We start from the raw sequence: 27,631 nt of genomic DNA, 5'->3' as shown, positions 1-27,631 counted from the left end.
ATTTGTCACCAAAGGGCTTTGAGCAGGGGAGTAATGCCATGACATTTACATCTGAGAAAGGCTCCTCTAGCTGCTACAGAGACGATGATAGAATGGAGCAGGGCTGGGTACATGGATTATCATGAGTTTGCAGCAAGCCATTCATTTATTCATTCACTTATTCCTTCACTCAAGAACTATTTCCTGAGTCCTACCACACACCTGCTACTCTTCTTGGTGCTGTGGATTTAAGGTTTAAAAAAGCACCTGAGGTTCCTATCTACCCACTAGAGCATATGGCCTAGGAGGGGAACTCCGACAAGCAAGTAAATGAGAAAGTTTCGAGAAAGATGAGACAGTCTGATGTGGTAGACAGGAGTGGGGAAGGAGGATTCTGGGTGGTCAGGGAGGAACTTGTCTGTATCCCTGGAACAGCAAGAAAGTCAGAGAGGCTGAAGCACATGTGGGAGGATGGGACCAAATGAGCCTGGCCAGGCCAGGTGAGAAGGGATGCTTGCTTGGACTATGGTAGCCACAGTGGGGATGAGGAAAAAAAATCAATGTGAGAGAGATTTAGCAAGGAAAGCCAACAGGATTTGGTGATGGATCAAAGGTGGGATCGGGGAAAAGATGAGAAGGATGACTCAGATTTGTGGCTTGAATATCTCAGTAGACAGAGGTACCCTTCCCTGAGACAATGAAGAGGGACAATAGGGGAAAAGTCCAGATACCTCATAGTCTTCTGAAGTGAGGCCTGGAAAGGTAAGTCACATCTACCCTTAGATCCAGTCAAAACCAGCTACCCTTGCCACTTCCAGGTCAGACATTTGACTCAGACAATTTCAAGTGATTGTCATCATCACCCCAACCCTCCACAGCTGGCACAACTTACTCCACCTCTGGTCACCTAGGGTGTTTGGAAGGACAGGTCCCCAGTTTCATTTGCTTGGGCAGGGGAGACACTGAACGTAGTGCTCTAACTATTTAACAGGGCACTGGGGAGGGGAACACACTGAGCCAAGCCAGAGGAATATGATAGCAGGGTGGTGTTTTTTCAAGGATTAATCTTATCATGATAGAAGGGGTCCTCTGAAGCCATGTCAATGTCTCCTGCTATTTTGTGGCTCTATTTATCCTCCATGCACCATTGACTCAGGACAACATGAAGGCTTAGCATTAAAGGGAACAGGAGTTTGTGGGCAGCCAATATTCAGGCCTGGGTTAGAGAGAGGTTTGGAATGAGAATATCTGTTCTACCCTCATTTTGTGATGTTTTTGCATGGTGGACAGATCTATTAGAAGAGACATAAAAGGCGACCTGTGGAACTGGCTGAGGTGAGGAGGAGGAAGAGTCCCCAAAATGCAGTCTAAACAGGAGATAAGAGTAGCTAGGGCAGATCTCTGTCTCCAGAAATGACTCCTTCACTCTCTTCAGCCGGCTTTTTTGCTATTATCTGTCCTTGCTGCACCTTACTGTAGAAGGACATTTTTCTCTGCTGTCTATTTTGGTGTGTGTTGTGGGGGGAGGAACGGACATTAGGGGTCATTGTCTGGGAATGAATCCTGGACAGCAGGAGGCTGTTGCTCTCCCTCCTCATCCCCATCATCTGTCACCCAGCGAGGGCAGCCGGCAGCTAGGCCACGGACTGCCTAATGAAGACAGAGAGGTGGTTCCGGCTGTGCACAGGTGCTGCATCCCCATTAACAGAGGTGACATTCCGAAACACTACTCATTACAGAGCAGACATTGGACAGGGCTGGGACACATATTGATGGCAGCAGGGCCAGCCAGCGTCTGTCTCAAATCCCATTGCCCCTGAGCAAGAGAGAGAGAGAGAGAGAGAGAGAGAGAGAGAGAGAGAGAGAGAGAGAGAGGGAGAGAGAGAGAGGGAGAGAGAGCCAGAAAGAAGCATCCCGAGTGTTAGACTGGCAGGCCTCTCACTTTGCAGAGAAAAATGAATTCTTGCCACCTCTGACTTTGAGGGCCAAGTTATTCTCTCTGCTGCTTGCTCACCCAAGGAGCCTTAGCCTCAGGCCCACCCCAGTGTCGACCACTTCTTAAGAATTCCCTGGCTTCTTCCCTCTTATGAAGAGCTCCTAGGACGGTGCAGATGGTTCGGGGGGAGGGGTTGTGAGTCTGGTCCTCAAAATCAGACCTGTTTTTGGAGTCTTGCTTTCCAGATGGGAATGGGCCCAACCTAACTAGGAAGTATGGAGGTGTGCTGCCAGACTAAGAGTTATCAGGGACAAGGGACAGGTGGACAACAGAGGACGTAAGAACTGGACTGATCTCCCTCTCATGGGATGTATGGTGGGACAGGACCAGTCTACCCATCACCTTAGGGAAGTGTGAATGGAGCATGCACAGCAGCTCTCGGAGCCAGGTGCAAAGTGGCCAAAGGTAGAGAGTCTTCCTTCGCACGGACACTGCGCCCACACAGCCCCAAGCACGCACCCCACTCCCACCCCCGGACCCTGCACCCCGCGCAGCGCGCCAGGTGCTCTGCGCATGCGCACTCGGCTGCATCCTCCCCCCCACCCCGTGCCTCCTCCCCCCTCCCCCGGCCCCCTACACGGCGGGGCGCCCCCGCCTCCGCGCCACTCGGTTTTAAACCCGAGCAGACGGAACTCGACTTAAAAATAACTATTTTGACAGTTGCGATGTAAATATGTGAGTGACGCGTGGGGCTGTTTTTCCTTCACACTTCCCTCACCCCTCGCTCCCTACCCCAGCCCCACTAGGCTGAGGCTGAGATGATGGGAGAGCGCCGCCTGCAGGATGCTCCCCGAAATGCAGCAGAAGGAAGTGACGTGCTCAGCTCAGCTAAGAGAATCCCACCACCCGACACCATCCCACACCACGTGCGTTTGGGGGCAAATATATTTCTATGTCTTGTCTATACCCTAACAAAGGGAAAAGTATCTGAGTCGCGGGTTTAATGATCCCTGATCTTCCCATACTTCTGTTTTCAATTCAATTTGACCTATATTTACTGAGTTTCTGCTCTGTTGGGAGCACCAGACTAGATGCAGTGGAATATGTGACAGATGCATAATGCACAATTTGCCATTTGTAAATTCTTTTTTTGTTGTTGTTGCCGTACTGGAGTTTGAACTCAGGGCTTCATGCTTACAAGGCAGGAGCTCTACCACTTGAGCCACTCCACCAACCCTTTTTTGCATTGAGTATTTTCAAAATAGGGTCTCTGAACTATTTGCCCAGGCTAGCTTCCAACTGCGATCCTCCTGATCTCTACCTCCTTCGTAGCTAGGATGGCAGGTGTGAGCCACAGGCGACTGGTGCCATTTGTAATTCTTCCAACTAACGCTTTCAGCTTTGGGTCAGGCACTAAGCTAGGCAGGCCTAAAGTGCTGAGCTGTGTTCTTGGCTCTGCCCCAGGTAAAATGCTGATGGCCAGGTAGACAGGTGATGCTCTCTGTCTGGGCCTCAATTCCCAGACATGCTACTTGAGCACATGCTACCTGATTTGGTCCTCACATTTATTTTGTTATATGTATAATATACATTTACTATGGATAATAAATATTTATTGTCTGCATCTTACATATGGGTGGCCCATGTGTGGGAAGATGACATGACTTCTCTGGCTGTCACAACTATTAAAGAGAATTGATCAGAACCTAAGTCTTGTGCTCTTCCCCCATAGCCAACTGAGTGAAGAGAAGGAAGCAGAGTTCCACCGGCTCTATATGAAAGGGACTCAAGGTACAGACAGAGAGCACCACGTGTCTACCTGGCCATCAACATTCCACCTGGGGCAGAGCCATGACCACTGCCCAGCACTTTAGGCCTGCCACCTCGCCCTAGGCAGTAGAGTGCAAAATGAGGGCACAGTACAAGATGCTTCTAAGGTTTCCCAATTTTCCTCTTTGGAAGAAGGGTAGAGGAAAAAGTGGGTGACGAAGAGTTAGAAAAAGGAAGAGGAAGGAAAAGGGAGGAGTGAGGGCTGGAAAATATGTGTGGACACAGTAACCTGGTACTTGGAGCTCCAGCCACCCTGTTCTCAATGTCCTTTCCCAACCTGGTGATGCTCCTTGGCCAGGTGTCAGCTGAGGTTCTCAGGCTCTTCCCTCCCTCCTAACAAAACCTGTTGCAGGAGGGCCTCCAGTGCTGGAGACAGATCATGATAGCTGCCCAGCACTTGTTTCCCTCCTGGATCGAAAATCTCAGAGGATCAAAACCTAAAGTCACAGCCCTAATGAGCTGTCAGGAATCAGAATCCTGGAGAGAAGAGGAATTTGGGAACAGTAGGGCCCACCAGTGACAGAAGAGGCTTCCTAAAGAGCCTGCTGTCAAGGGCAATGCTGGCTCTGTCTGCACAGAGCCATGGGCAGAAGTCTGTAGTTGTTAGCAAAGGGGAGAGAACATTCCCCAGGATCTGTGCCCTGAACATGCTTTTCTCTCCATCTTCCAAGGTACAGATCAAATTCCACCTTCCCTGATCTGTTCCCACTCTGCAAGCAATTGGATCCTCTCAGGCCCCTGGAGTGCCAAAGCCCTTTGCTTGTATTCTACCCAAGGCATTTTGCACTCCGAACGTTGTCGTGCTGCTTTTTGTTATATTGCAAGTTCCTCAGGACTGGGGCAATGCCTGAGTTCCTGTGTTTCCTCTGCAGCAGCTCCCACAGAGCCCTGCAAAGCGTTAGGACTCAGTGTTGATTGAATGGATTCAACAGAGACAGCACACACAGATTTCCTCACACCTACAGTGAAGGCTTGGGTGCAGACAGCAGAGCTGCTGGGGAAGGCATCCCAGCTGCCTCCTGAACTGAAGGCTTGGGATGCATATCTGTCCCATACCATTGCATGAATGCTTCATGAGTGCCCTGTGCCAGGCATCTGCCCGGCTGAGTCTGGAGAAGAGGGAGCTACCCCTCTCAGGAGGGGTGCTCTAACCTACAGCTGCTGTGTGACCTGCCCCCAAACACTTCTTCCTTCCAGGAGACTGACTTTGGGGTCAGAGATGATGACTCAGGTTCTCTGTCCCTAAGGGCCCTTGTTCAAAGTTAAGTAGAATCTCTATCCCCCGATCCGAATGGAGTTGACAGAATAATCATTTTTAAAATAACTTTATTGATCTAGAATTCATATACCACAAAATAACCCTCGTTCTTAGTGCAACGCCATCTTATGGCATCTTTCCGTCCTTGCAAGTCTGAAAATTGACAGTGTTCTGTCAATCGTTCTGAGAAGCCCAGTCTTTAAAGCCTGTAAATCCATGGCATCAAGTAGTGCTAAAGCACCCAGTAGTACTCTAGTCAGCTTTATCTATTTCTCTGAGATGCTAGGAGGAAGGGAGGCTGATTTCCCTCACTTTACAGGTAGTATAAGTGGGGCCCCAAGTTCCAAGGGCTCAGGTGTCCCCAAAGCCTCACTTTACATCATATCCACATCCCGACTCTTCCTCCCAGTCTCCATTCTCCCTCTGCTCAGCAGATTGGTGGAAACAAACGTTTGGCTTCTGCTGCAGTGTATTACAGTGTGAAATCAACACGGAGGCTCCATCCACCCTGACGACATCATTCATTTACTGCAAAGGGATATAATAAAGTCTGTTTATTACAGCAATTAACAGAGCAGCATTTGCCGGCATGCTTTTCAGTGGCAACCAGAAAAGTGCTTACTCCAGGTGCATAGATTTGAGAAACCATGCAGCTTGAGCCAAAATGAAACCAATTAGAGGCTTAATCAATGGGTCTCAGCCACCTCAGAAAAATGAGCCATCCAGGAGTCACTTCAGCAGAGGTAGAACCTCAGTGCAGGGGTTAACAAGATATAGATTGCTACTCTACTGGGTTAAGATCTGATCCTGTCTCTAGGGTCATGGTCTTGAGGATGTACATGTAATGCACCCCACAACCCAGCTACCTCATGTGCTGGGTTCAAATCTCACTGACCTATATAGGTACAGTTGGGGAACATTAGCACCATCGACTCTCAGGGGTCCCCTGCGACTGTGAAGGTGTGGACATAGGACTAAAATCTGGGCCAGAGAGAAGAGGCAGAGAAAGCATAGTTACAACATTTCTAAGAACTTCATTAAATTCAACCAAGAGCATCAAGATCTCAGCTCTAGCATGGGGATGTAGCTCAGTGGTAGAGCTCTTGCCTAGCATGTGCAAAGCTTGGGGCTGTGTGTGTGTGTTTGCGGTGCTGGGGATTGAACCCAGGGCCTTGTGCACGCTAGATGAGTGCTCTATCACACGATCTACAGCCTCAGAGCTTTTGTTCATATTTTTGTTTTAGAGGAAAGATCTTGCCATTACCTTTTTCTGGGCTTGCCTCAAACTCACAATCCTCCAGCCTCTACCTCCCAAGTAGCTGGGATTATAGGTGCGTACCATCATGCTCACCAATGACTTTGATCCCCAACACCATGAAAATATAAAAGACCTCAAGTTCCTGGAAGAAATGTGGTTGTGTAAGTTAGGGGAAGTCGGCTTTCCTGCCTGGAGAATATATACTGTCTTGTTTCTGGCAGAAAGACTAGACAAAGACGTGGAAATCTTTTCTCCTAGCTCTTTGGTGGATGGACAGAAGGAAGTATCCCCATCAAGTGTGACTTACTGCTAATTAACCAAACTGAGTTCTCCATATGTTATTTACACCAATTGGACATTTCCTCAGACCCAGGTCTGGTTTACCCAAGAAGGGCAATAGCCTGTATCAAGGCTGGGTAGGGGAACTTTCCAAGAGTTCTTCCTAGTTTCTTCCAGGGCAACCATTAGGAGTTTCGATCTCTTAGAAAGCATGAAACTGGGTGCCTAAGACAGGTAGCAAACTAAAGGTTACATGTGCAGAGGCAAAACCCTGTCAAAGATCCCTCAGGAAGTTAGTGGATTCTCCTTTCTTCATCATTCCTTTCCCTCCTTGGACCTCTGGGAGAAGGTGCTGTGTTGAGGGATGAGGGCAGAAGGCTGCCTGGCCTCTCTGGAACAGAGAAAGTCAGAGCTTTGAGCATCATGAACAACGGGATAAAAATAGCAGCGTTGCCATGGCAACAGAGGCTGGGAGAGTCCTGAGGATCTGTCTGGGTCCTGCCATCTCCCCCTCTCTTTCCTTCCTCCCGCCCCTCAGATTGGAACACAGAAATGAGCTGAGGGAGGAGAGAGGGCTACCCCAGAGAAGGGAGAGGGACAAGCAGCCATTAGGAAAACCCTTGAACTCCAGACCCTGAAGGTTTCTGCCAGACCATGTTGGGGGCTCCTGGCTTTTGGAATTCCTTCCTTAGCCCAGGGAGTTCCTCCAGGGATGTCCTGGACAGCTCTCACCTCTCCTGGTGGATGGTTTTATTTCCTGGCCTCCCCACTGAAAAGACAAGCTTTCTAATTCTTTTTCATGGCCTGTGGTGGTCAAAGCAGGGCTGGCCACAAGAACTCTAGCACAATGGGCATTGACCACTCCAGGGACAGCCTGGGGGCCAGGAGGGTTCATTCTGATGTGCCAGATGCCCTGGCCCTAGGCTGTTAAGCAACATGAACTCAGGAAGCTGTTTGTACCGCAAACAGGGTGATGGTTGTGACAACTATCTCTTGCTGTGTGTCAGAAGCCTGGTAAGTTCATTCCTTGGGAACAGATTCTGGTTCTTGGTTCTTGCAGTGTTGTTAGCCTGATCACCTCTGGGCACAGCAGCCACCTTGAGGATGAACCCAAACTTCCTGGACTAGCTGCTAGGTCCACAAAGGCAACAACCCAGATTCCCTTCACTGTTGAAGACCAATCTTTGAGATTGTGAACTGAGTGTCCATCTCAAAGTTTAAGCCATATCTAGACATATCCAATACAAGGTGCCCTGTACCACCTGCCTTCACGTGAGGTAGGGAGGGAGGGAGACTCATCACCAGGAGAAAGGAAGCAGTTTGTCCTAGTCATGAGTCAGCCATGGAGATAACTGAGGACTGGAGGTTGCAGTTTTCCATCCAAAAACAGCCACCAGCTCATTCTACCATTATAACTTCCCCAGTCGCTGGGCAAAATGCACATTGTCTGTAGCCAGGGCAAACTTGGCTTGAGGCATTTCCCCTCCAGAAGGCAAGGAAAGGAATGAAGTGGGGTGGTTCCATCGGCTTGAAGAGGGGTGTGTGGTCAGCCGTGCAAAGGGAAGCCCAGGGTTGCATAAATGGGGCAGGTGCAGACCCTGGCCTTTCAGCTCCCTTCTGAATCTGTTGAGCATCTGCAGGTGGTGGCGATAGGGGGCGGGAGGGGAGGAGAGCACAAAGGTGGCACCGGTGATGGCCTAGATGGCCTGCAGTCACAGTGCAGGTCAGACGTACTCCCTTTGGCATGGCTGGGGAAGTGTCGTCCCCACATATTTGCTGTCTACACAGTGCATCCATGGGGACTCAGGATACCTGCAACCCCTCTGCTTCCATGGTCCTGAGCTCCACTGAGGCTCAACCTCCCAGACCTACAGAGCCCTGAACTCTGAAGGGGACTTAGAGGACATTGGTACAGTCCCCTTTATAGTTGAGGAAGCTGAGTCTCAGAAATAAGGTCTGACTCACCTAAGGTCACAGGATCAGTAATGTCTAGACAGGGCCAGAGCCCAGGGACCTGGGTTCCAGCACAGGGCTCTCCAAATCCCACTGTACTTCCTCATGTAGGTAATTAAATTATTGCTTTTTATTTTTTCTAAAAATAACAATCTCCCTATATATTTCTGTGGACCCATAGGCTACATTCAAAAAGTCCTTCCCTGGGAGTGGAGAAGGAAATCACACTCTGAAAGACTTCAGCCTGAGACAACACGCCCTTTAGGCTCATGGGCCAGGGTTCCAGACATCTTAAGTTACAAGGACCCCATGAACCCTTCCCACTTCATTCCCCGTTCAACACCCCACAGCCCCACAGCGGAAATGAGTAGGGGAAGTTTCCCCTTTAGAGTTGGGAGATGCTGAGTGCCCTCCCTTTCTTCAAGGGGGACCTGTTGCCATGCAAAAAAAAAAGAGTCCTGCCTCACTCCAGGAGTTCAGGACTCCCACCTCCATGGAGTCTCTAAGAAAGGACCATGAAATGGCCTTTTCTTGGGCAGGGAGTGGAGAGAATTTGAAACAGAAAAGATAAAATTATTCAACTGAATTTTTGTGAAGGAGTGAGACTCCCAGCAGGGCAGGGAACAAGGTGGCCAGGCCCATCCTAGAAGGAACAGGGGACAAAGAATCATGGGCTACAAGTCAGAGGCACAGGCTGTGATGGGGGAACAGTGGGGCTGCTTTGCCTTTTAGGATACATGTGTCCTGCGCTCACCCAAGGGCACAGAGGTGGGCACAAGTTTCCAGAATGCTTCCCAAGATGCTGAGAGAAGCAAAGTCTCCATCTCCCTGAGCAGGAAACAGAGGAACAAGATGATATGGTGTGGGGGACTGGAGGTGTGGCTCAAGCAATAGAGCGCCTGCTTTGCAAGCACAAAGCCCTGAGTTCAAACCCCAGTCCTGCTCACCCCCCCAAAAAAAGATAATGTGGTGTGTCTGTTTGACACCTCCTTGCTGTCTCCTACTTAGGCCACTGCTCCTACAGCATTGGCTTCCACCTTAGCCTGGATGAAGAAGGAGCCAGCTCCTCTCTGTCCAGAGACCTTGCAGGCCAAGGATAGCTGTTTGTAGGCACCAGCTGGGCTGCACTCAGACAGCCTTGACCTTGGGACCCCACCAAATTCCCAGAGCAGGAGCCCAAGATATCCAGTGTCTTGGGGGAAGCAGCTCTGAGTGGGCTCCCTGCCAAACCCTGCGGCTGCCCTCCCTGCCAAGGAGTGCAGGTACCAGGGGGAAAGCTGTCCTTCACACCTCCTCCCAGGCCTGCATTCTCCACTCTTCTGACCTTTCCTCTGGGTGAGCCTGTGTGGTTGGGACACAACACCCAATACCTCTGAGGCTTGAGGATATGATTTCATCCTCCCCCTCTCAGAGTAACTTTTCCAGGACTGCAGCCTTGCAGGCCACCGCCACAGGGATGTGTGGCCCCAGGAAAAGTGCTCAGACTTCTTTATCAGGGCAGTCCCCACAGCTTTTCTGCTCTTCTCTGCCTCACTCAAGGCTTCTCCTGTCCCTTGTGACCTGACTGGCCTTTATTGCTCAATCTTGTTATTTCCTTGAGGGATAGACTTCTGTTTAGAATTCTTTGGATATAAAAGGAAATAACAGATTGCAGGAGGGGGTGGAGAATGGAGGAGAGAACTCTTAAGCTGTGCTGGGGCCTCACCAAGACAACCCTGATCCCACCAAATCTGCCCAAAGCCCAGGAAATGCCCCTGACTGTGAGCATGAGCCAGGCAGGAAAGGCTGCCAGGTTCTGATGAGCGGCAGAAGGGGCCTCTACCCTCCCTGTTTGTCCAGAGAAGTCTGCATTCCCTGGAAAGGGGAATTCAGACCCTCCTTCTGTCCTGGGCCCTGACCTCATCTATGAGGCCATCTGTTTATCTGTTAGATGGGCTATTTTGTCCCTGGATGCTGGCCTGGATGTGATCGCTCCTGTGTGGAACTGCTCCTGGGAGGAAGATGGCGGGCTCACGAAGCCACAGGATCTGCCTACAGGTTCTCTGATGCTGGTACTCCTGTCCACATACCCTTCTAGCACCTGGGAAGTCCAGGCACAAGGTCAAAGTGGGGACAGAGAGAGAGGAAGGAGGGAAAGAGGGAAGGGAATGTTTTTTCTTTTGCTTTCTACCTCCTAGAAATGGACTAGGGGTGGGGAGGAGGGCAAGACTGAAGCCAAATTGATGGGGTGGGGAGATGAGGAGAAAGGTCAAGGGCAGTCCTAGAGCTCCCCCTGAAGGCACCACATGCAAACAAATTCGCCCCTGTGGCTTCTGAGAAGACAGGAACGAGGCAGGGAGACAGGAGAACAAAGTTGGGGCATAGCATAATACAGGAAAGAGGTCCCACAGTCTGGACCCTGGTAGATCTAGTCCCTGAGGGGGTCGATGCCTGAGGGAGAGGCCTCCCCACATCTGTGTGATGCCAAGTATGTATGGACATCATGGAAGTCAGGGTGTGGGGGGGTGGTCAGGGCCAAGGCTGAGGAAAGACAGCCCTGTGGTGTTGGAAGAAGCAGAGCCACCTCTCACTGTCCAACTCCATCCTCCACCTCAGGCCTAGCCCAGGTCCAGAAGGATGCTAGGAAGGGGCTGGGGTCCTAAGGCCCCAGCAGAGATGCCATTCTGGACTGAAGGTAGTTATCTCACACCTTCAGTGCCAGGATCAGAGCAGGGCTGCTAGGTGGCTGTCTTCTAGAGCAGCCAGTTTCCTATTTAGTAACAGCTCTCTTCAGCTAAGGCCGCTGGTCCCTCGTGGGAGGGGCTACCCCAGAGGAGTCTCCAAAGCCCTCAAGGCATAAGTTTCCACTCCTTGGCTTCCCAGTCTCTGAAAGGCAAGTGGCAGGTCCTGGGATTTCCCTTGCCCGACTGGGGCCTCTGTCCAAGGAGGACTGAAGATCAGAAGTGAATGGGTATGGGCATGGGGAGGCCGATGCCCTCACGTTAGTCAGGAGTCAGCTAAATGAAGACAGAAGACTCACAAATGGCCTCCTGCTCTGAGCCTCAGCTGCAGTGGGCGGCCTCAGGCCTGGAACCTGCTGGGGACTGACAAAAGAGCCCAGGTTCTGCTCACACTGCCGTTTCCCGCTCTCTGTGAACTTCCTCCTTCTTCCTCTTCATCTTGCAGAAGCCATGGAGGCCACAGAAGCAGGCGAAAGTGAACTGGGGCATGCCCTGGGCCAGGCAGGGGGGATGGTCTCCAGAGAAGATCTGTAGGGGAAGGCAGGGAAGGAAGAGGGGTGGGAAAAAGGCAGAAGAGGTAAGCTGGGGTTAATGTTCCTAGAATCCTTTGGGCTCTGTAAGGCTGTTCAAGCCCTGATACCATCACACCAACTAGAGGAGTCTCACCACCAAACAACAGCCTCCTTAAAACCTACATTTTCCTAATCTGTGTGGAGCTGATGTCATCAGAGGAGAAAGCCCAGCTGCGTGCTTTGTCCCTGGCCCTCTGCCTCATATCATCCCCTCACACCTGTGGCTGAAGAATAGGAAGCAAGGTGGCTCAAAATAAGCTCTGGTTGTGTCACCTTACACACAGGTGTGTGTGCGGTGGGGGAGGAGTTCAGACGCTCTAGATGTGGGATGCTGTGGAATGTGATGAATCCTCCATTCAGGACAGCCTCTATTCAGACACCTGGCATATAGTCGCAGGTCGTCTGACTTCCTTAGGAAAGCCTATAAAGGAGCATCATGCATGTCCTTTGCCTGCTAGGAGTAACACATCCTCGTGCTCATCATGCAGGGGAACAGAGAGCAAAGACAGCTCTTCAGCTAACAGGTTATTTTATTTAGCACCTATGCTGGCCAAAGGAATTGGGAGGTAGGAACAAAGAGGAAAGACATCATTTCCTCCTTAGCACAAAGCCAGCTGAGGTGGAGGATGAGCCTGCATTTGCCCCAGCTGGGCATGTGGTTCCCACCTCTAGTATCTGCAGTAGTCTGGCTGGGGATGGGTAGATGGCTCAGGCTATGAAAGTATCCCTTGCCAGTCACCCATCTAAGTTTCTCTAGCCTTGCCTACCTGCACAGCCACCTCTCCCTGCCCCCCTCACCGCCACCCCTTTCACCTCTATGCCTTTTCTTGACACTGAGCCTGCTGAAGGACAAGTACCTGTGAGTCAGCTCAAGCAGGGGAGCTGGGAACAGGAAAGGGCCCTCTATTTGCATCCCGGGCCTGGAGTGAATTGCTGCTCTGTCTAGGAAGAACACAGGGAGCAAACAGGTGTACAAAACCCAATGCCAAAGGGAAGGAGAGAGGCTGGGGGCAAAGTGAGGGGGTTTGGAATTAGGAAGCTAAAACACCTCCCTTTGCTATCAGAGATGGCATCGTATGTTCGGCCCCCCAAACGCAAGGCATGTCTGCAAAGTACTCTGTCTCTGAGGATCCTGGTACAGCCCAGGTGGTGGCTTTCTGAACAGGTCTGGCTAACCTTGCCCATCGGACCAAACCTCCTATGTGCTTCTTCATCAGAGCAGAGGCCCTCCCCAAGCACAGTCCCCACTGTGAAGCCAGGTCCTATCAGGATTCTCGCCTCACTCCCTCCCTTCCCCCCTCAGTGCCTGGTAATACATCTAATAGCTGTAATTAATAGGTGCAATGCATTTCCAATGGCCAGCTGGGTGGGCAGGAGGCCCAGCTTGAGTCAGCACGGGTAGATAGGCAGGCTGTTATTTAATAACCCACCGGCTTTCCAGCACCATTTACACACCCACTCTGGTGGAGTATATATAGTGAGCAGAAAGCAACCTCCAGGATATATATAGACAGAGCCGAGACACAACTACTATATTTCTAGATCCATCTCCTGCAGCTATCTCTGGATTCCTTCCCATGACAAACCTAGAGAGAGATAGGGACCTAAGCCGAAGTTTAGGCGGCCTGGGTTCTATTCTTGGCTCTGACGTTGATTTGCTGTGTCACCCCAGGCAAGTGGCTATATCTCTCTGGGCCTTCATTTCCTACTTTCCGTGTACCAGGTTAGACAAGGTTGAGCCTCTAAACCTAAGGGACTAGATGGACACTGGAAATTCTAGTTCAATCAGGAAGAAGGGAAGGGGAGCAGAGGGGTTCCCTGGTTATCAGTACTTGTAATGTATACACTTCCTCCCATGTTGCCCGTGGATGTCAAGGGTACTATCAACAAAGCATTCTCAAGATTACAGAAAAATGATGTGGAGGAGTCAACAGATGCAAAAACGCTGACTTGGGGAAGGAAATCACAAGTAAAACAAACTGCGTAAGTATCTTTGACTCTCACAGCCCCACCACAGGTCTAGGGCAGTTCAGGGTCTCTGGTCCCAGGATATCTGGATCTTCTTCCCTCTTCATTCTACTTTCCCTCCAGTGCCTATTCTTTGAAAATATACCTCCTTCGGTGACTGCTCCTCCCCATAGTCCTTTGGGAAAGCGAAAATCCTGATTTTTTGCTCAGTCCGCCGTTGTAAAGAAGGTTGGGATAGGAGTGGGAGGACTGATAGAAGACCCTCAGGAGCTGAGCTGGGGGCTGCAACCTGGCTCCCAAGAGGAGCCCAAGGACTGTCCACCCCAATGAGACACCTGGGTCCAAAGACAGGGGGAATAATGACACAGAGGGCCTGGCGCCGTATTCTCCCCAGAACTTGGATCTCGAATGCTTCTCAACCAGGGCCTGCCTACTAGAGGCCTCACTGCAAGGGCACAAGTCCGAGCCCTGGGGGAAGTCTGGGCTGCCAATGGCATCAAGGTTGCTGGATCAGCCCCTGAAGTGGGGGACACATGGGGCAGAGAATCCCGTGTCAATGTCCTTGTCTGCTGACCAGTAGGTACCTGGGGAGCTGCTTTGCCAGGGCTGCAGTCTCTGCACCTCCGTCTGCTTTGCCCAGGCAGGAGTCTTGACCCCTCTTTTGTCTGCCTTTATCCTTCACACTTGGCAGTTGCCCCCAGCACCAGCTGGAGACTCCCTGAGAAGTCAGGTTCCAGTGGTCCTCTCCTCAGTGGCCCCTGGAATACTCCCCACTCACCTGTGCTCCTGATGGGAGCTTTCCTCCACCTCTTCACCCCCTCCCATAGTCCAGAAGGAGATCAGGAATGGAAAAACAGCCCTAGAAATCCAGAACTGGAAGATAGACACTGGACCAACCTCCCTTGGCCTCACAGTTGGCTCAGCTGACTGCAAGCTGTTGGCCCTGGCTCGTTTTCCTTCCTCCTCTGGCTTTTCCCCAGCTCAGGTCTAAGATGGTCTGGGGTCTGGGACATACAGATGCTTCTCTGCCCAGCTAAGTCTAAGAGATGTTGAGCCATAGGGCATCCTCACAAACCATCCAGGGACTCCCCAGCCTCCCTGCTCACCCTTTCCCATGGCTCTTGCCCCACATCTCCTCTCTCTGCCACACTCTCCTGACCCAGCACCTCGAGTGAAAGAGGAGCAGTTTGAACATGTGAAAAAACTAGGAAGAGGCTACCCGTAAGATGGGGAGGAAGCCGGGACTTTGAGCTTGCAGACCTCAAACTCCTTGATGTCTCTTCAATTTTGGCAATGTCTTCCATCAAAGTGGGCGGCAGTGGGGGTGGAAGGGTAGGAAGATATTCAACAGTGTCAGGACAAGCCAGGAGTTCTCAGACAAACATCCCTCCCACTCTCACCCCCTCATCTCCCAAGGCAGCAGAGGAGCTTCCAGCAAGACTCCCATCCTCATGCCCCACCACCCCCACCCCAGGTAAAGGGTAGAGAAGTGACCCAGTGGGGAGGGGTGGCCCCAGTGCCTCTGAAACAATGCAGAGCCCTCTGCCCCCTCCCCTGTGCCCTTCGCACCATGCCTCAGTAATTAAAATATGAATTCACCTTCCATCCCAGAGCCATTCATCACAGCAAAGGGAAGCAGCTGCGGCTTAGGAGACCGGATTTGGGGGATTAGCTCGGGCGGTGGAGCAGACACACCAGGAGAAAGAATTAAAAAGGAAGGGGGGGATTGGGTTTTCTCTCCCTACCTCCTCCCTCTGCTCCCTCTCCCCTGCCATCTCCAAGCCTCACACCCCAACCCTTCCCCCAAAGCCTGGCCTCTGCAGGTTTCTGGGAACTGTAGTCTACCAGGCAGTGTTGATAAACAGGCAGGCCAGGGGTGGGTGGTGCCACAAACTACAGATCCCAGGACTTCTTCCCAGAGTTGGCAGAAGCCAAGCTGGGCACAGGGCTCCCGTCTGGGAAACCCACGTTCTCCTTGGAAGTTAACTCCTTCTTGGCCTGCTGGAGACACAGTTCCTGGGATTCTGGAGCCAAGCCCTCTCCTGTCTTCCATGGCCTTCAGAGGCCACAGCCCCGAGATTACCAAGGCCAGACCCTCTTGCTTCTTGCTTGCCTGCCTATGGAGAAAAGGAGAAAGAAACCAAGCCTATCTTTAAGACTATCAGAGCAGCTAAGCATTTAACAGTAGCTCTGAGATATTTGGAGGTCATTGTAGCTGGGGGTGGGGCTCACAGTAGCAATAGTCTTGAAATGTCCTTGTTTCCTTCATCAGGATTTGAGAGGGGCCCACCTTGAATCATAAGCGTGATAGAAGGTGTATGTATGTGGGTGAGGGGCATCAATAAGACACACAGCACTTAGGAACCTGGTGGCCCAGACTACAAGCACCACAAGGGATCTGTTGGCAATAATGGCACCAATAGGTTTCGGTTCTTATTGCACCCTTAAGCTTCTGTTTCCCAGGTCACGGTCCTGCCTCAAGTCTAGCTTGAATTCAGGATCACCCTGAGGTAAAGTTTTAGTGCCAAACCTTTCTAAAGAGGAGGACAGAGATTTTTTTTTTTTCAATTGTCTTTGCATTTAGAAAGGAGAAGAGTTTGGCGGTCAAATTCCATTTCCATTAAAAATGGAACAAATACCACCAGAGAAATTTGCCTGAACCTCAGAGTGGTTAAACATGGGCCCACTCTCCCAAGGGGGGCCTATGCTGAGTCTATCTGAGGACTACAGGAGACTTACGCTGCTCAGAAACGTTTTCAGTTTCAGCTGTCTGCAGGCAGGGACAGGACAGAGGCAGGGACAGGACAGACGCAGGCCTCTGATCTGTGACTCCTCAGGGAGACAGGGCAGGAGGCCAGCTTGCATATTCAGGGCAGTTCAACAATTACGAGAGATATACAATTGCATATCTTCTCCAGGCCTGCCCCCTGGCAGTGGCCAAGAGTCAAAGGATAGAAAGAAGGTCCAACTTTGTAATCCCAGGCCCAGCTCCAGCAAAGGGCAGGAATGACTGTCTCAGGTGAGTTGCCCAGTTGTGGGCTTGCTCTGGACCTCTCATCTCTTTCCTCCCAGCTCACGATTCCTTCCACTAATATTTACTCTGCAGTCCCTATTGAGTGCTTTATTTTGCTTGAAGCTTTTCAGAGGTAGATTCTTTCAAACAGTTCACCTGTCCCCTTCTCCTCAGTGCTAGGCAAACCACATAAAAGGAGTCCCTGGAAGGGCCTAATTAAGGGATTGGGAGCCAAGGAAAGTGAATAGGGAGGTCTTCAGAGCAAGGAGGGACATTGGGACAGGGGCTAGCTATCTCCCATCTCTTGGCAAGAGAACCTATTGGGCAAAAAACAAACCTGTTCCTTCTGTCATCTAAGAGAAGGCAGAGAGGAAGTAGCCTGGGTCAGCCCCAGCAAAAACCCAGCTGGCCTAGGCTCTGTCTTTGCTTCTATTATTTCCTTCTACCTTCAGTCTCCTGCTGGAAAAGGAAAACCAGTGATTGACAAAGAGTGATTGGACTTGAGCCATGCACCCCATAGAAGCCTCCAAAGAAACAGCCCTGGTGTGTGCCCTGCACTGCCCAGGTTCAGGGTACTTTCCATGCACTAGTTGGTTCTCCCTGCCTCTAGCATAATGTGATAAGAGATGGGTTCTGGCATCATTGAATCTGGGTTCAACCTCTCGCTCTGCCCCTTACTAACCAAATACACTAGGTAGATGCAGTTTCCCAGCCTTCTCTGTACCCTAGATTTCCTGTAAATAAAATGGGCTGTCTTGGGTTCCCGCAGGTAAGATGGCCAGAATCATGGTACACAGTAGGAACTTGAAATGATGATTGGAGAAATTAAGGGCTCCCAGACATTATAAGTAATTTGTCTTCTGACTCTCAATACCAAATACAGTACTTCCTATGACTTTTCAGTGGTCTGTTTTAGACAGACTGGGGGCTGGAAGGGAGGTTGCACAGGAGGTGGGGGTGATTCCCCTGTCACTCCAGCCAGACTGCCTGCTTCATTTCCATCTGTTGGAGTGTCCCAGGATGGCTGGGACTGAGTCAGGAAGATTTAAACTGGGTGGAAGTGGAAATAGGCAAGGGAGGGAGCTAGGCAGGCTGAATGACAAGCAGGAGGGGAGAAGGAAGAGCAGGTGCCATTTGTGTATACAGCAAGAGGAAGAGAAAGACCAGGAACTAGGGACTCTGGGCTCCAGTCAGCCAGCCAGCTTCCTCGAGGGGCATGGCCTTCCCAATGTCAACCTGGAGCATTCTCCCCTTTTGTGGCTGGCCCAAATGTTCCCATTTTCAACCACTTAGGAGCCCGATGTCTCCTGACACAGCTGAGGATTCTGAGTTGGGTCTAGAGGAAAGAGAAATGAAGGAGCAAGGCTGAGAAGAAGAGGCTGTCTGGAGGTGAGGAAAGGCCAATCCCCCTTACTCCAGCCCCCAAATCTCTGGCATGATCTTGGGCTCAGTAACTTGGCAAGGGTGAAACCAACCCCTCAGCAAGGCCTTTGCACATCCTGAATGTCTCCTTCCTCTCTCTTTGGGATCATCAGTCCAGTCTCCTCTTTTAGAGGGAGAGACCGGGTCTTGAGAGTGGAAGTTACTTGGCCAGGGTCACAGAGCCTAGTCCCAAACCCAGAGTTGGTAGATCACCTGCAGGCCCTCCTCTCCGAGCAGACCTCCCTCGGCTGCCCTCTCTGTGGCTGGTCCTTGGGGAGGTGCAGTTGTGCAGAAGGAGCTCGTCCCTTACTGTAGCCCATGGCTTTTAGCCCTACATGAGTTTGGAACAGCAATCACATAGGAATGAAAAGCCATAGGCCACGGCAGAGCTGAGGGGTCCAGCAGCAGGAACCACAAGAGAAAGCAGTAGGCGGGGACATCGGGGGGATTCCCGCCAATACCCCTCCCAGTCTCTACCCAATCCACCCACACAGCCTCCCTGGCAGCCTAGGGCCCCCCCAGGTTGTGTTCCCCACCATCCTCCACCACCTGCCAGGCCCCAAGATCACTAAAGCCATCCTAGTAATGAGTTTCCAGTTCTTTCCTACAAAGGCCCTACACAATGGTCTTCACTGCGGGTACGAGGAGGGGTGGCTTCCTGGCCATAAAGGCCTTCCTCAATTCCCTTAATCAGCTTCCAGTTCCTTCCTGGGGTCCCTAACTACCTCTCCCCACTACTCCCTTTCCTATCAATAAGGGCAATCTTTTCAAGACTGCCAGTCCAGTCCAGAGAGAGGCCTCTTAGTGGCTCCCTCTTTATAAGGCTTAACTCTTTCCAGGCCAGCACAGGAAGCAGAGGGGCAAAGGAATGCAGAGACTAAGACCAGTCTTCTCTTTGGAAGAGGAACAGGGGTCTCAGAGTATCCCCCCAGGTTAGAATGGGCCATGCTTCCCAGTCTAGTGCAGGTAGTTACGCATTTCACCCATTCTTGAATGGACAGGAGGGGAAAGAGGTGGTCTCAAGACCTAGCTGGAGACAGGAAAGGGCCTGCGCTGAGATCCCCACCAGCTGAGAGCAGCCAGCTCTGAGCTGGCCCTGGCTACTGCTGCCACTCTAGTTGGCAAGACATGATGGTTGGCACAGGCATCTCCAGGACTGCGGTGAAGAGCTGAGTTAGGGAGCACTAAGGTCTCAGGACTCTGGAAAAACTGTGGCCTAAACACAAATTCTATTTGATGTTCCCATCCTGCAAGGCCATGGCCTTGGAGGAGTGGGACCCCAAGGGCTCCTGCTTACCCAGGAGCAGGAAAACCCCAGAGGATTCAGACCTCCAGGTGCAGTTCTGACTTCTCCCAGGGACCCCCAATAGAAAGATAAGAAGCCTCAGGCCCAGATCAGACTCCATCAGCTTCAGAAAATAGCGGCCACCCCACCTCTGCTCTATCCTCTCTGGCCTCTGGAGGGGGAGACTCCCTGACCCCTGCAGGAGGCTGGGTGAAGCAACCCTGCCTTAACTAGACTTAGAAGAACACACACACACACACACACACACACACACACACACACCCCCTAAGCAGACTGGCCCAGCCTTGAGGGTCAAGGTGCCATCACCCAGCTTCCTACCTGAACTCTGGGTCACTGGCCCCCAGCCCAATAGCCTCTGGTCTCCCTTCCTCTCTCAAGGACCCCCAGAAGCCCGACTAGGACCTGCAAAAAGCCCTGGGCTCCAGGAAGAATGCCCTCAACTTCCTCCAAGGCACCCTGGCCAGGGGCTGGGACCTTGGACTGCTCACCTAAAGGACCCAGAATGGGCGCCTGTCCCTCGCAGTCTCCCTCAATTCCCGCAGAGCCACTTCCTGCCTGCCAGGCAGCCACTCACTCCTCCACTCACCCCAGCCCAGAGGCTCCACGCCCCGGTGAGGGCAGGCCTCCTCCCTCCTCCTCCTCCGCCCACCGCTGGCCAGGCCTGAGCTGTGCCCAACAAGACTTGACTCACTTGTGACCCACCCCTCCCTCAGCCCTGGACGGTGGGGGTGGGGCGGCCGGCAGGCGGGGGCGGTCAGGTACTCCTTCAACCCTGACTGGCCTGGGTAACAAAGGTCTCATTGAGCTTCTGGCTGTCTGGTCGGTGAAGCACGAACCTCTTGTATCTACTCGCTTTTGATCTCACTCCTTCTGAACCAGCCTGTATTACTCACGTCCCCCTGCCGGGCTATTGGTGTGGAAGGGCTGTGCGGTCCCCTCCCTCCCTCCCCATCTCCTTTCTCTCCTTCCTTCCCCTGCCGCTCCCCTCCGGCTTTTTTATGGTTTAATTTTTTGGCAGGAGACCTGAAGCGGCTCCCTGCAGGCCCCCTCTCCTGCCTGACCCCCCTCCCTATGTATGTAGCCTTGGTTCCCCTCCTCACCCCTATCCATACTCCCCTGTTCCCACCACTCCCTGCCCTGGGAGGACAAGGTCAACACTGGTCTGTCCTGTTTCCTCCTTCAGATCAGCTCAAGTCTGGCCCCACCACCTACCCTCTCCTTGTTCTTCCCTCCTGGCCATCACTAGTCTGTCCTGGCTTCCTGTCCATGGACACAGGAAAGGCCATGGCAGACCAACCCAACCCGACAAGCCCCATATAAGTTCGGGTGGGGGAGGTTCTCACTCTGAAGTGTTTTGGGGGCCAGAAGTCTAGTGGGGGCACAGGTGGCAGGTCAAGTGAGCCTCAACTCCATTTCCCAGGAAAAACCTGCCTCGGACAGTCCTGAGGATGTTTTGTCTATACTGGAGTAAAAGGTCATGCTACAGCCATCCCCACTATTCCTATCCCCAAATCTTCCATTGCTCTACTGGTACTGGAAGCTGTCTGGGGCCCAGCAACCCAAGGAGCCTGAGAACTCCTTGGGTTCTTTACATACTCTGTATGTAAAGGCCACCTCACAGGGCCACTGAACCATTCTCTCTGGCTTTCCCTGGCCTTGTCTCCCAAGATCCCAAGGTCTAAGGTCTGCCTAGGAGTGGCAACAGATGCTAAGAATTCCCATGTTGGCTGATTCCTGAGAGCCCAGCCCATATCCCCCCCACGCCTACCACCTGCCGCCATGGAGTTTCTACCCCTCCCTGGCCCTCAGGTACTCCCATTCAGCTGAGGCCAGGGTTTGGGAAACTTCTCTTGCCCTGACAGAGGCTCCATTCTTCCTGCCGCTGGCTCTCATTGTCCCTCATGACTCTACACATTCTTCGGCCTCTAATAAGAAGTGAGACCTGCCACCAGCCCTGCCCTGCCCTGCCCTTGTCAGCACAGACTAGGCCCTGCAGCTTGTAGCAGGAGCTGGGGGAGGGAGGGCTAAGAGTAACCACAAGGGAGCAAAAGGAGGTGGGACAGAACCAGGAGAGACAGAACAGAGACACTGAGAGAAACTGTGGAAGAGGGGGAAGAAGGTGATGGTACATGGAAATATCAGAGTTGTACAGGGAAAAAGAGCTTGTGTGTGTGAGTGTGTGTGAGTGTGTGTGTGTGTTGTGTGTGTGTGTGTATAAACTGTGTCATGCATGCACTTAGGCATCTATTGATTATAATCACTGAATAAAGCAAGCACTATGGTTATTCCCATTTGGTGGATGAGAAAACAGGCTTACAAAGACTAGCTTGCCTGTTTGTGGATTTTTTACTCTTAGAGGAGAGGGTAGGTAGGAGAAGCATGAAATGGAGAAAAGAGAGATCCTGAGAAAGCAGAATGTGACAAGGAGGAAGTGAGGGCTGCAGTGAAGCACAGGGTAAGCTGGGAGAAGATGGCCGGAGGTGTCCCTGACTTGTGGTCTTTAGAGGCCTTCCACTTGCCTGGAGAGCAGACACTGAAGGCCTGGAGGTGTGCCCTTTCCTCTCTAGTAACAAGTCCCTCAATCCAGCATAGGCTGAAGAACCCTGGCCCAGCCACGAAACTGAAGCTGAGAACATACTGTGGCTTTTTTTGTTTTGGTGGGGTTGGGTTTGAACTCAGAACTTAGTGCTTGCAAATGGCTTAAGCCACACCTCCAGCAAAAGACACTGTAGCTTTTTAAGGAGGCCAGAGTGCTACATTTCTATTCAGTGGCACAGAGTCACCCTGAACCTTGGCCTACATCTGGGCCTTGGGGTTGGTGATGTTTCTACCTGAGAATAAGCCAGGGGGAGGGTACAGCACGAGTTTGCAAGGGGAAGAGTGAGAAAGGTCAAAGAGCCATTTAGCCCTCCATGGGAGACAAAGTGGCTGGGAGAAGTAGCTCTGCTCCAACAAGGGCCACTGGGCAACCTGCCCCCAGAGGCAATGGAACACAGGTGCACAGCCAGCCATTCCTCAGAAACATGCTGGACACCCAGTAGGTGCCTAATAAATGAGATGCTAGTGTAGAGGGAGCCTTGCATCTGGAAGGAAGTTGGATTATCAAATCTAAGATCCCATTAAGATTTCGGAGTCCACAATGGTCCTGACTTCTCAGAGCTTTTTGTAGACTTATGTACCTTTTGGGGGGACTTGGAGCCCCTAGGACCGGTAGGGACATTTAGGAAGACACTGAATAGGAGGCAGCTGCTCTGACCATCCCATACATTCCAACCAGGGGAGACTAAACTGGATGTGGTCTGAATGGCATAGGTTCAGATCTGTTGAAGAAATGAATGAATGAGCTGATGAAGTTTGGAAGTAGGGAGAGAGATGCAGCTGCTCCCATATTTCAGGGTTGGGCTGTGCTTGGAGCTCCCTTGGGCCTGTGCTCTCAGGGAGGGGAGATCCCTGAGCTGGAACATATTGTGGGATGGGGCTTAGGTGCACAGATTGTGACTCTACCCACCATGGTGGGGGACACTGTTGAAACTTCAGGGAATTTGATCCTGATGCCTCTACCACCAAATGGGCTTCCAAGATTTGCAGGTGCATCCCTGGGCCAGAAGTGACCCAGAAGACTAGTTCCTGAAGGACCTGGTAGGCTCTGGTATACACTGTCCTCTAGACCCAGACCCAGAGCAGGACAGAGTGACTTTCCTCTTTCTAGGCCATCAGGTAGCCATCCCCATGACTCCAGCTTCCATGGCTTCCAGCTTCACCTGGTCTCTACTCCAAAGCTCCAACAGTGTATTTAACAGTTTGGGAGCCCCACCCCCGGAGGTGGGGTGGGTGCTGCTCCACTGAGCAGGGAAGCACAGAGAGGTCAGGCATGAATTTCCTTTTTTTCCAGGGGCTTTCTCCAGTTGTCCCAGGAGCCTCCATTCTGAGTCTTCCCCCTCAGTAAGCACAGGGAGCACTCAGCCTAGCAGAATCCCTAGGCTTTTACAGGTGGGACCTGGTGATAGCCTCAGGCAATCAAGGTATGAGAGTCAGAAGAAAAACAGCAACAAAGGCAGAAGCTGAGGAGGGTGTGGAAGGGAGAGGAGGGAGTCTACAGCCTTGGCCAGCCTGGCTTCTGATCTCTATTAAGCCTTGAGGCTGGGCTGTAGGAGGGAGGACACAAGCAGGTGCTTGTGCCACCAGAATCCCAGCTCCCCAAGCATAGGACTCGGGCCAGTTTTTGCCTCTCAGACAGCCACACTGTTAAAGAGAAATATCATAATGGATCACTGGCAAACTCACATGCATTTCACCCCAAGCAATTCATGAATATTATCAAAATGTTCTAATCCCTGCCCAGGCCCTAGTCCTGTCCGTTCATTCCATGCCCCCCTCAACCCACACAGGGCAATGAGGGCCAGCCTAAAGAACTCCAGAGCCCGTGTAGAGTACCCCTCAGAGGGGAAGGTAGGCAGAGATGAAGGGTGTGCAGGGAACACCACTCATTTAGCAAATACGAGCTGAGCACATACAAAGAGACGGGCACTGTGCAAGGGACTGGGAGACACGGCCACCAAGCAAGCAGTCCAGTGGAGAGACAGGTGCCCATGCAGGCTGCAAGTCCACGGTCTCCTCTACCACCCAGCTTGGGTCTCTCTGTCCTCCCCATTCCTTTAGGAGAGTGGCCTCTACTTCTGAGGCCTCCCTGGATAAGTCTCTTTTTTGTGCACTGTGGGAAGAAGATACAGGCAGATGGAGGGGCCCTGAGTCTCCCATGGTGCCCAGAACACTTGGAGGAAGTGTTGCCTGGGGAGGATATAAGAAATCTTTCCCTTTTTCCTGCCTCGGTGACAGCCCAATGGAACCGAGCAACCTGAAAGGTGGAAGCTGTTCCCAGTCTGTTCCTCAGCTGGGTCATCCTGGAGGATATAAGCCACCCAACTGCCCCCATCAGGGCTGCTTGCAGGACAACCTTTCCCTTCTCAGTTCAGAACCCTCTCACCTTGGGGTTCCCATCCCAGCCACCAAAGAGCTGACTTCCCCTGCAAAGTTAGCCCTTGTAAGCTGAGCTAAGTTGTTTAGTTGAAAAATCACCAGGGAATATGTAATCAGACCAGAAGAAGAATTTATTAATGAGAGCTGAGGGCAAAACACTAGTGCTTCCAAACAGAGGCTGTGGAATGCTGGTCAGGAAAAGAAGGCCTCCCTGGGGCCCCCAGGCGCCCTCTCCTGACTGGCCAGGGAGAGGCAGAGGCTGGCCAGCTCTCTTTTCCTAGGGGCACCCTGTCGTGGACCCTCTGAGCAGCCTCCCCAAGGCGACCACCCCAGCCAGGGCTCCTCCTCCTGGGTGGGCCAAGCTCCAGCCCTTCTTAGGTGTGCAAGGGCCCCAGAGAGGATTGAGAGGCAGGCTCAGGGCCAAGAGGTCCTACCAGACCTCACAGACACATGACTGCACAGGACTCTAGGGGGTGAGGAAATAGCTGGTATCCCCCTGAGCCTGGGGACCACCTTTGCCTCCGCAAGAGTTGATGGTTTTCCCCAGGATATGATTTCTCCCCACCTAAGTAAGGGTCTCCTGAAGATCTCTGCTCCAGGGGTGCCAGACACCTCTACTCTTCCCTTCTTAGTGCCATACAAATGCACAGGTGTCACAAAGTCCTGGTCTCTATCCCAGTTACAGCCCTTTCCTCATCCTACTCCACACCAAAGAGCAAAAGGAAAGGGGGGGGCACTCAAAAAGGGGGTTTCAATCAGTCGGAGAGGGAAATTCGACTATCCCTGAGCCACGACCGACCTCCCTCACAGTCCCCCCAGAATCCCACCAGCTGTAAAACCCTTTACAAGGAACAAAGGCAATGGGGGCGGGGTGGGGGCTCTTTTTTTGCCAGACCAGGGCGGTGGTTGACGCAGCCGTCAGCGGGTCAGCGCTGGCTCGCAGGTGAGCGCCTGAACCCGCACCCTGGAGTTCGCCCCATGCCACAAGGGACCCCCCCAGTCCCCCAGCCCAACCCAGAGCTGAGACGCGAGTTCTCAGCCGCTCCCGGCCCCCAGCCCGGCCGAGGGGTCGCCGACACGCAGCACTTTCTGCCTGTTTGTTTTCGCTAAGTACTCACAGTTCGGATGCTGGGCCGTCTCCTCTCTTGCACTCACTTCCTTTGTCTCTCTCTCCCTCTCTCTCTCCCTCTCCAACCTCTCTGTTCCCTCCTTGTCTGATTCTCCGCTGTAGCTTCCAGTGGGGAAAAATAATTATTCTTCTCAATGGGTTCACACGGGGCGCACGCACACACACCCGCGCGCGCACACACATAGCGCCCTGGCACCCAATCAATGCACAAATCTTCGGGGTCCCTTTAACCTCTGAGGATGACTCTGGGAGTTAATTATGGAGCCTATTTCAGCGCGGCATAAATATGCATTAAGGTATGAAATGACAAGCGACAACCGATTCGCTGAACTTCAAGGAATTGGCATTCAGACAGACTTGTCTCGCCGCCTCCCACGCCCCCATCGCCCCACGAACCATCTCCAATGCCTCGCGCCTTCCCCGAGCTCGAAGTGACCATCGCTTGCTCCTACCCGGGTTTCAGGGGTCCCGGTCGCGACGTGGGCACGGGAGACCCCCTCGCGCGCCCCCTGCGGCCGGGGCAGACCCTCAGCGGGCGGTCCCTCCTACCCCTCCTCCTGCAGGCAGAGCCCAGGCCCCGACGCCCCTGGCTTGGTTTCTATCTGGGAACCAACTCCGAGCTCAGTCCTTGGAGGAGCCGGCGACAGCGGGACGGCTACCTGCCCGCTCGCCTGAGTTCTGGGCAAAAAGACCGCGAGGCGGTTCAACTCTCATTCAGGCAAATCCTCCTTGCGCCTTGGGGTCCCGCCGCCCCCGGTGGGTCCCGACCTGCACACACACACACACGCACACGCACACACACATGCGCGCGTTTGCACGCGCGCGCGCACACCCATGCACGCACACGCACACATGTATGCACACCCTGGCGCACAGACACTCCCGCGCGCGCTCACGCCCTCACACACTCAGGGTTATAACAAAGGAAAAGGGGCCAAGGCTGCCTTACTTTTCTTCCGCTTCGCTCCTCTTTTGCAGCCCCCCAGCCCCAGGGCTGGCGCGCCCGGCCCTCCCTGCCCTCCGCGCCCCCCGACGGCAGCGGGCGGCCGGCATTCCGGAGCAGCGCGTCGGAGCGGCAACTTCGCGCCGGGCAGCCCGCGCCTCGCAGCCCGGCGGGCGGGAGACAAAAGCTGCGGCGCCGCCGGAGGCCGCGCGGCCAAGGTGTGCTCGCTAATTGTCAGGAAACGTGTGTGTGCGCGGCCCGGAGCCCACAGGGCGGGGGAGGGGGCGGCCGGCGGGAGCGGGAGAGAGGAAGAGACCACCCCACCCCCAGCCCCCGCCACTAGCCAGCGCCGGGCACCCGAACCGGGATTAGAGCATAAATTATCTGCTCTCTTCTCATTGGGCTGTGGCTGAGGACGCCGTCGGCGGCGCCGGGCTAGGAGCTCGCCCCGCTCTTTGCATTCACCGCACAGCTCTGGCTCGCCTCGCTTCGCGGGGGCCGAAAGCCCGGGGCCTCGGCTCCAGACACCAGAGGACACCAGCCGGCTGGTCACGCCTCTCCTGCCCCCACCCCTCCCGGCCTGGTTTGACCCGCCCCCCACCCTCACCCCAAATTCTGGCTGGTGTCTTGGGGAGGAAGAAACGGGGCGGGGGGAGGGGAGGCGGGAATAGGCCCAGGGGATAGAGATCTCTTTGCCCTTCTCTGTCACACCCCCCTCCCCAGAAGGAGAAAATCCCGGACAGCTGGGGACAGTCACCTGAGCCAAGCCTGCTTCAACCCTAAAGGCCTTGGAGAGTCATCAGAGGGGACCCGTTCAGTGACCAGGGCCCAAGTCCTGAAGCCATATCCTACTCTGCACACCGTTGCAATGACAAAGAGAAAGCACCGAGGGTTTTTACTCCTCTCCTCTCTTCAGTCTGCTCAGCTCCAGCCCAATTTCCTGGGCCTTCCTTTGGTCCATCTGGGAAGACAGCTCTTTAACTGCCTGCAGAGGAAATGCCCTCAGGAACCCCTGCCAAGAAGTCATTCATTCATTCAGCAAGCAATATGCAGGTCCACCCTCTGCAGAGGCGTGAGCTAGGTACCAA

The 27,631-nt window shown here is 52.9% G+C and overlaps 1 protein-coding gene across 3 annotated transcripts; it reads right to left on the bottom strand.

Annotated features, from left to right (window-relative positions):
* Positions 1–4,964: 4,964 nt before the first annotated feature.
* On the bottom strand, positions 4,965–20,106 carry Blacat1 (BLACAT1 overlapping LEMD1 locus). Of its 3 annotated transcripts, XM_074048510.1 has the most exons (5): positions 19,983–20,062; positions 15,353–17,225; positions 14,338–15,050; positions 12,643–12,727; positions 4,965–11,741 (listed from the first exon to the last, which is right to left on the bottom strand). In XM_074048510.1, the coding sequence occupies exon 5, from the start codon at positions 11,700–11,702 to the stop codon at positions 11,601–11,603; it is 102 nt and encodes a 33-aa protein (XP_073904611.1). In that variant the 5' UTR covers positions 11,703–11,741; positions 12,643–12,727; positions 14,338–15,050; positions 15,353–17,225; positions 19,983–20,062; the 3' UTR covers positions 4,965–11,600. The 3 variants fall into 3 exon arrangements, with proteins under 3 accessions (XP_073904611.1, XP_073904610.1, XP_073904609.1); XM_074048509.1 differs by lacking the exons at positions 14,338–15,050; positions 15,353–17,225 and having other exon boundaries at positions 19,983–20,106; XM_074048508.1 differs by lacking the exons at positions 12,643–12,727; positions 14,338–15,050.
* Between the last annotated feature and the right edge of the window lie 7,525 nt (positions 20,107–27,631).

This window comes from Castor canadensis, chromosome 11 (genome assembly GCF_047511655.1).
Source record: "Castor canadensis chromosome 11, mCasCan1.hap1v2, whole genome shotgun sequence".
NCBI classification, from domain to species: Eukaryota; Metazoa; Chordata; class Mammalia; order Rodentia; family Castoridae; genus Castor; species Castor canadensis.
The sequence above is the reverse complement of the archived record's forward strand: the minus strand, read 5'-3'. Positions and strand labels throughout refer to the sequence as shown.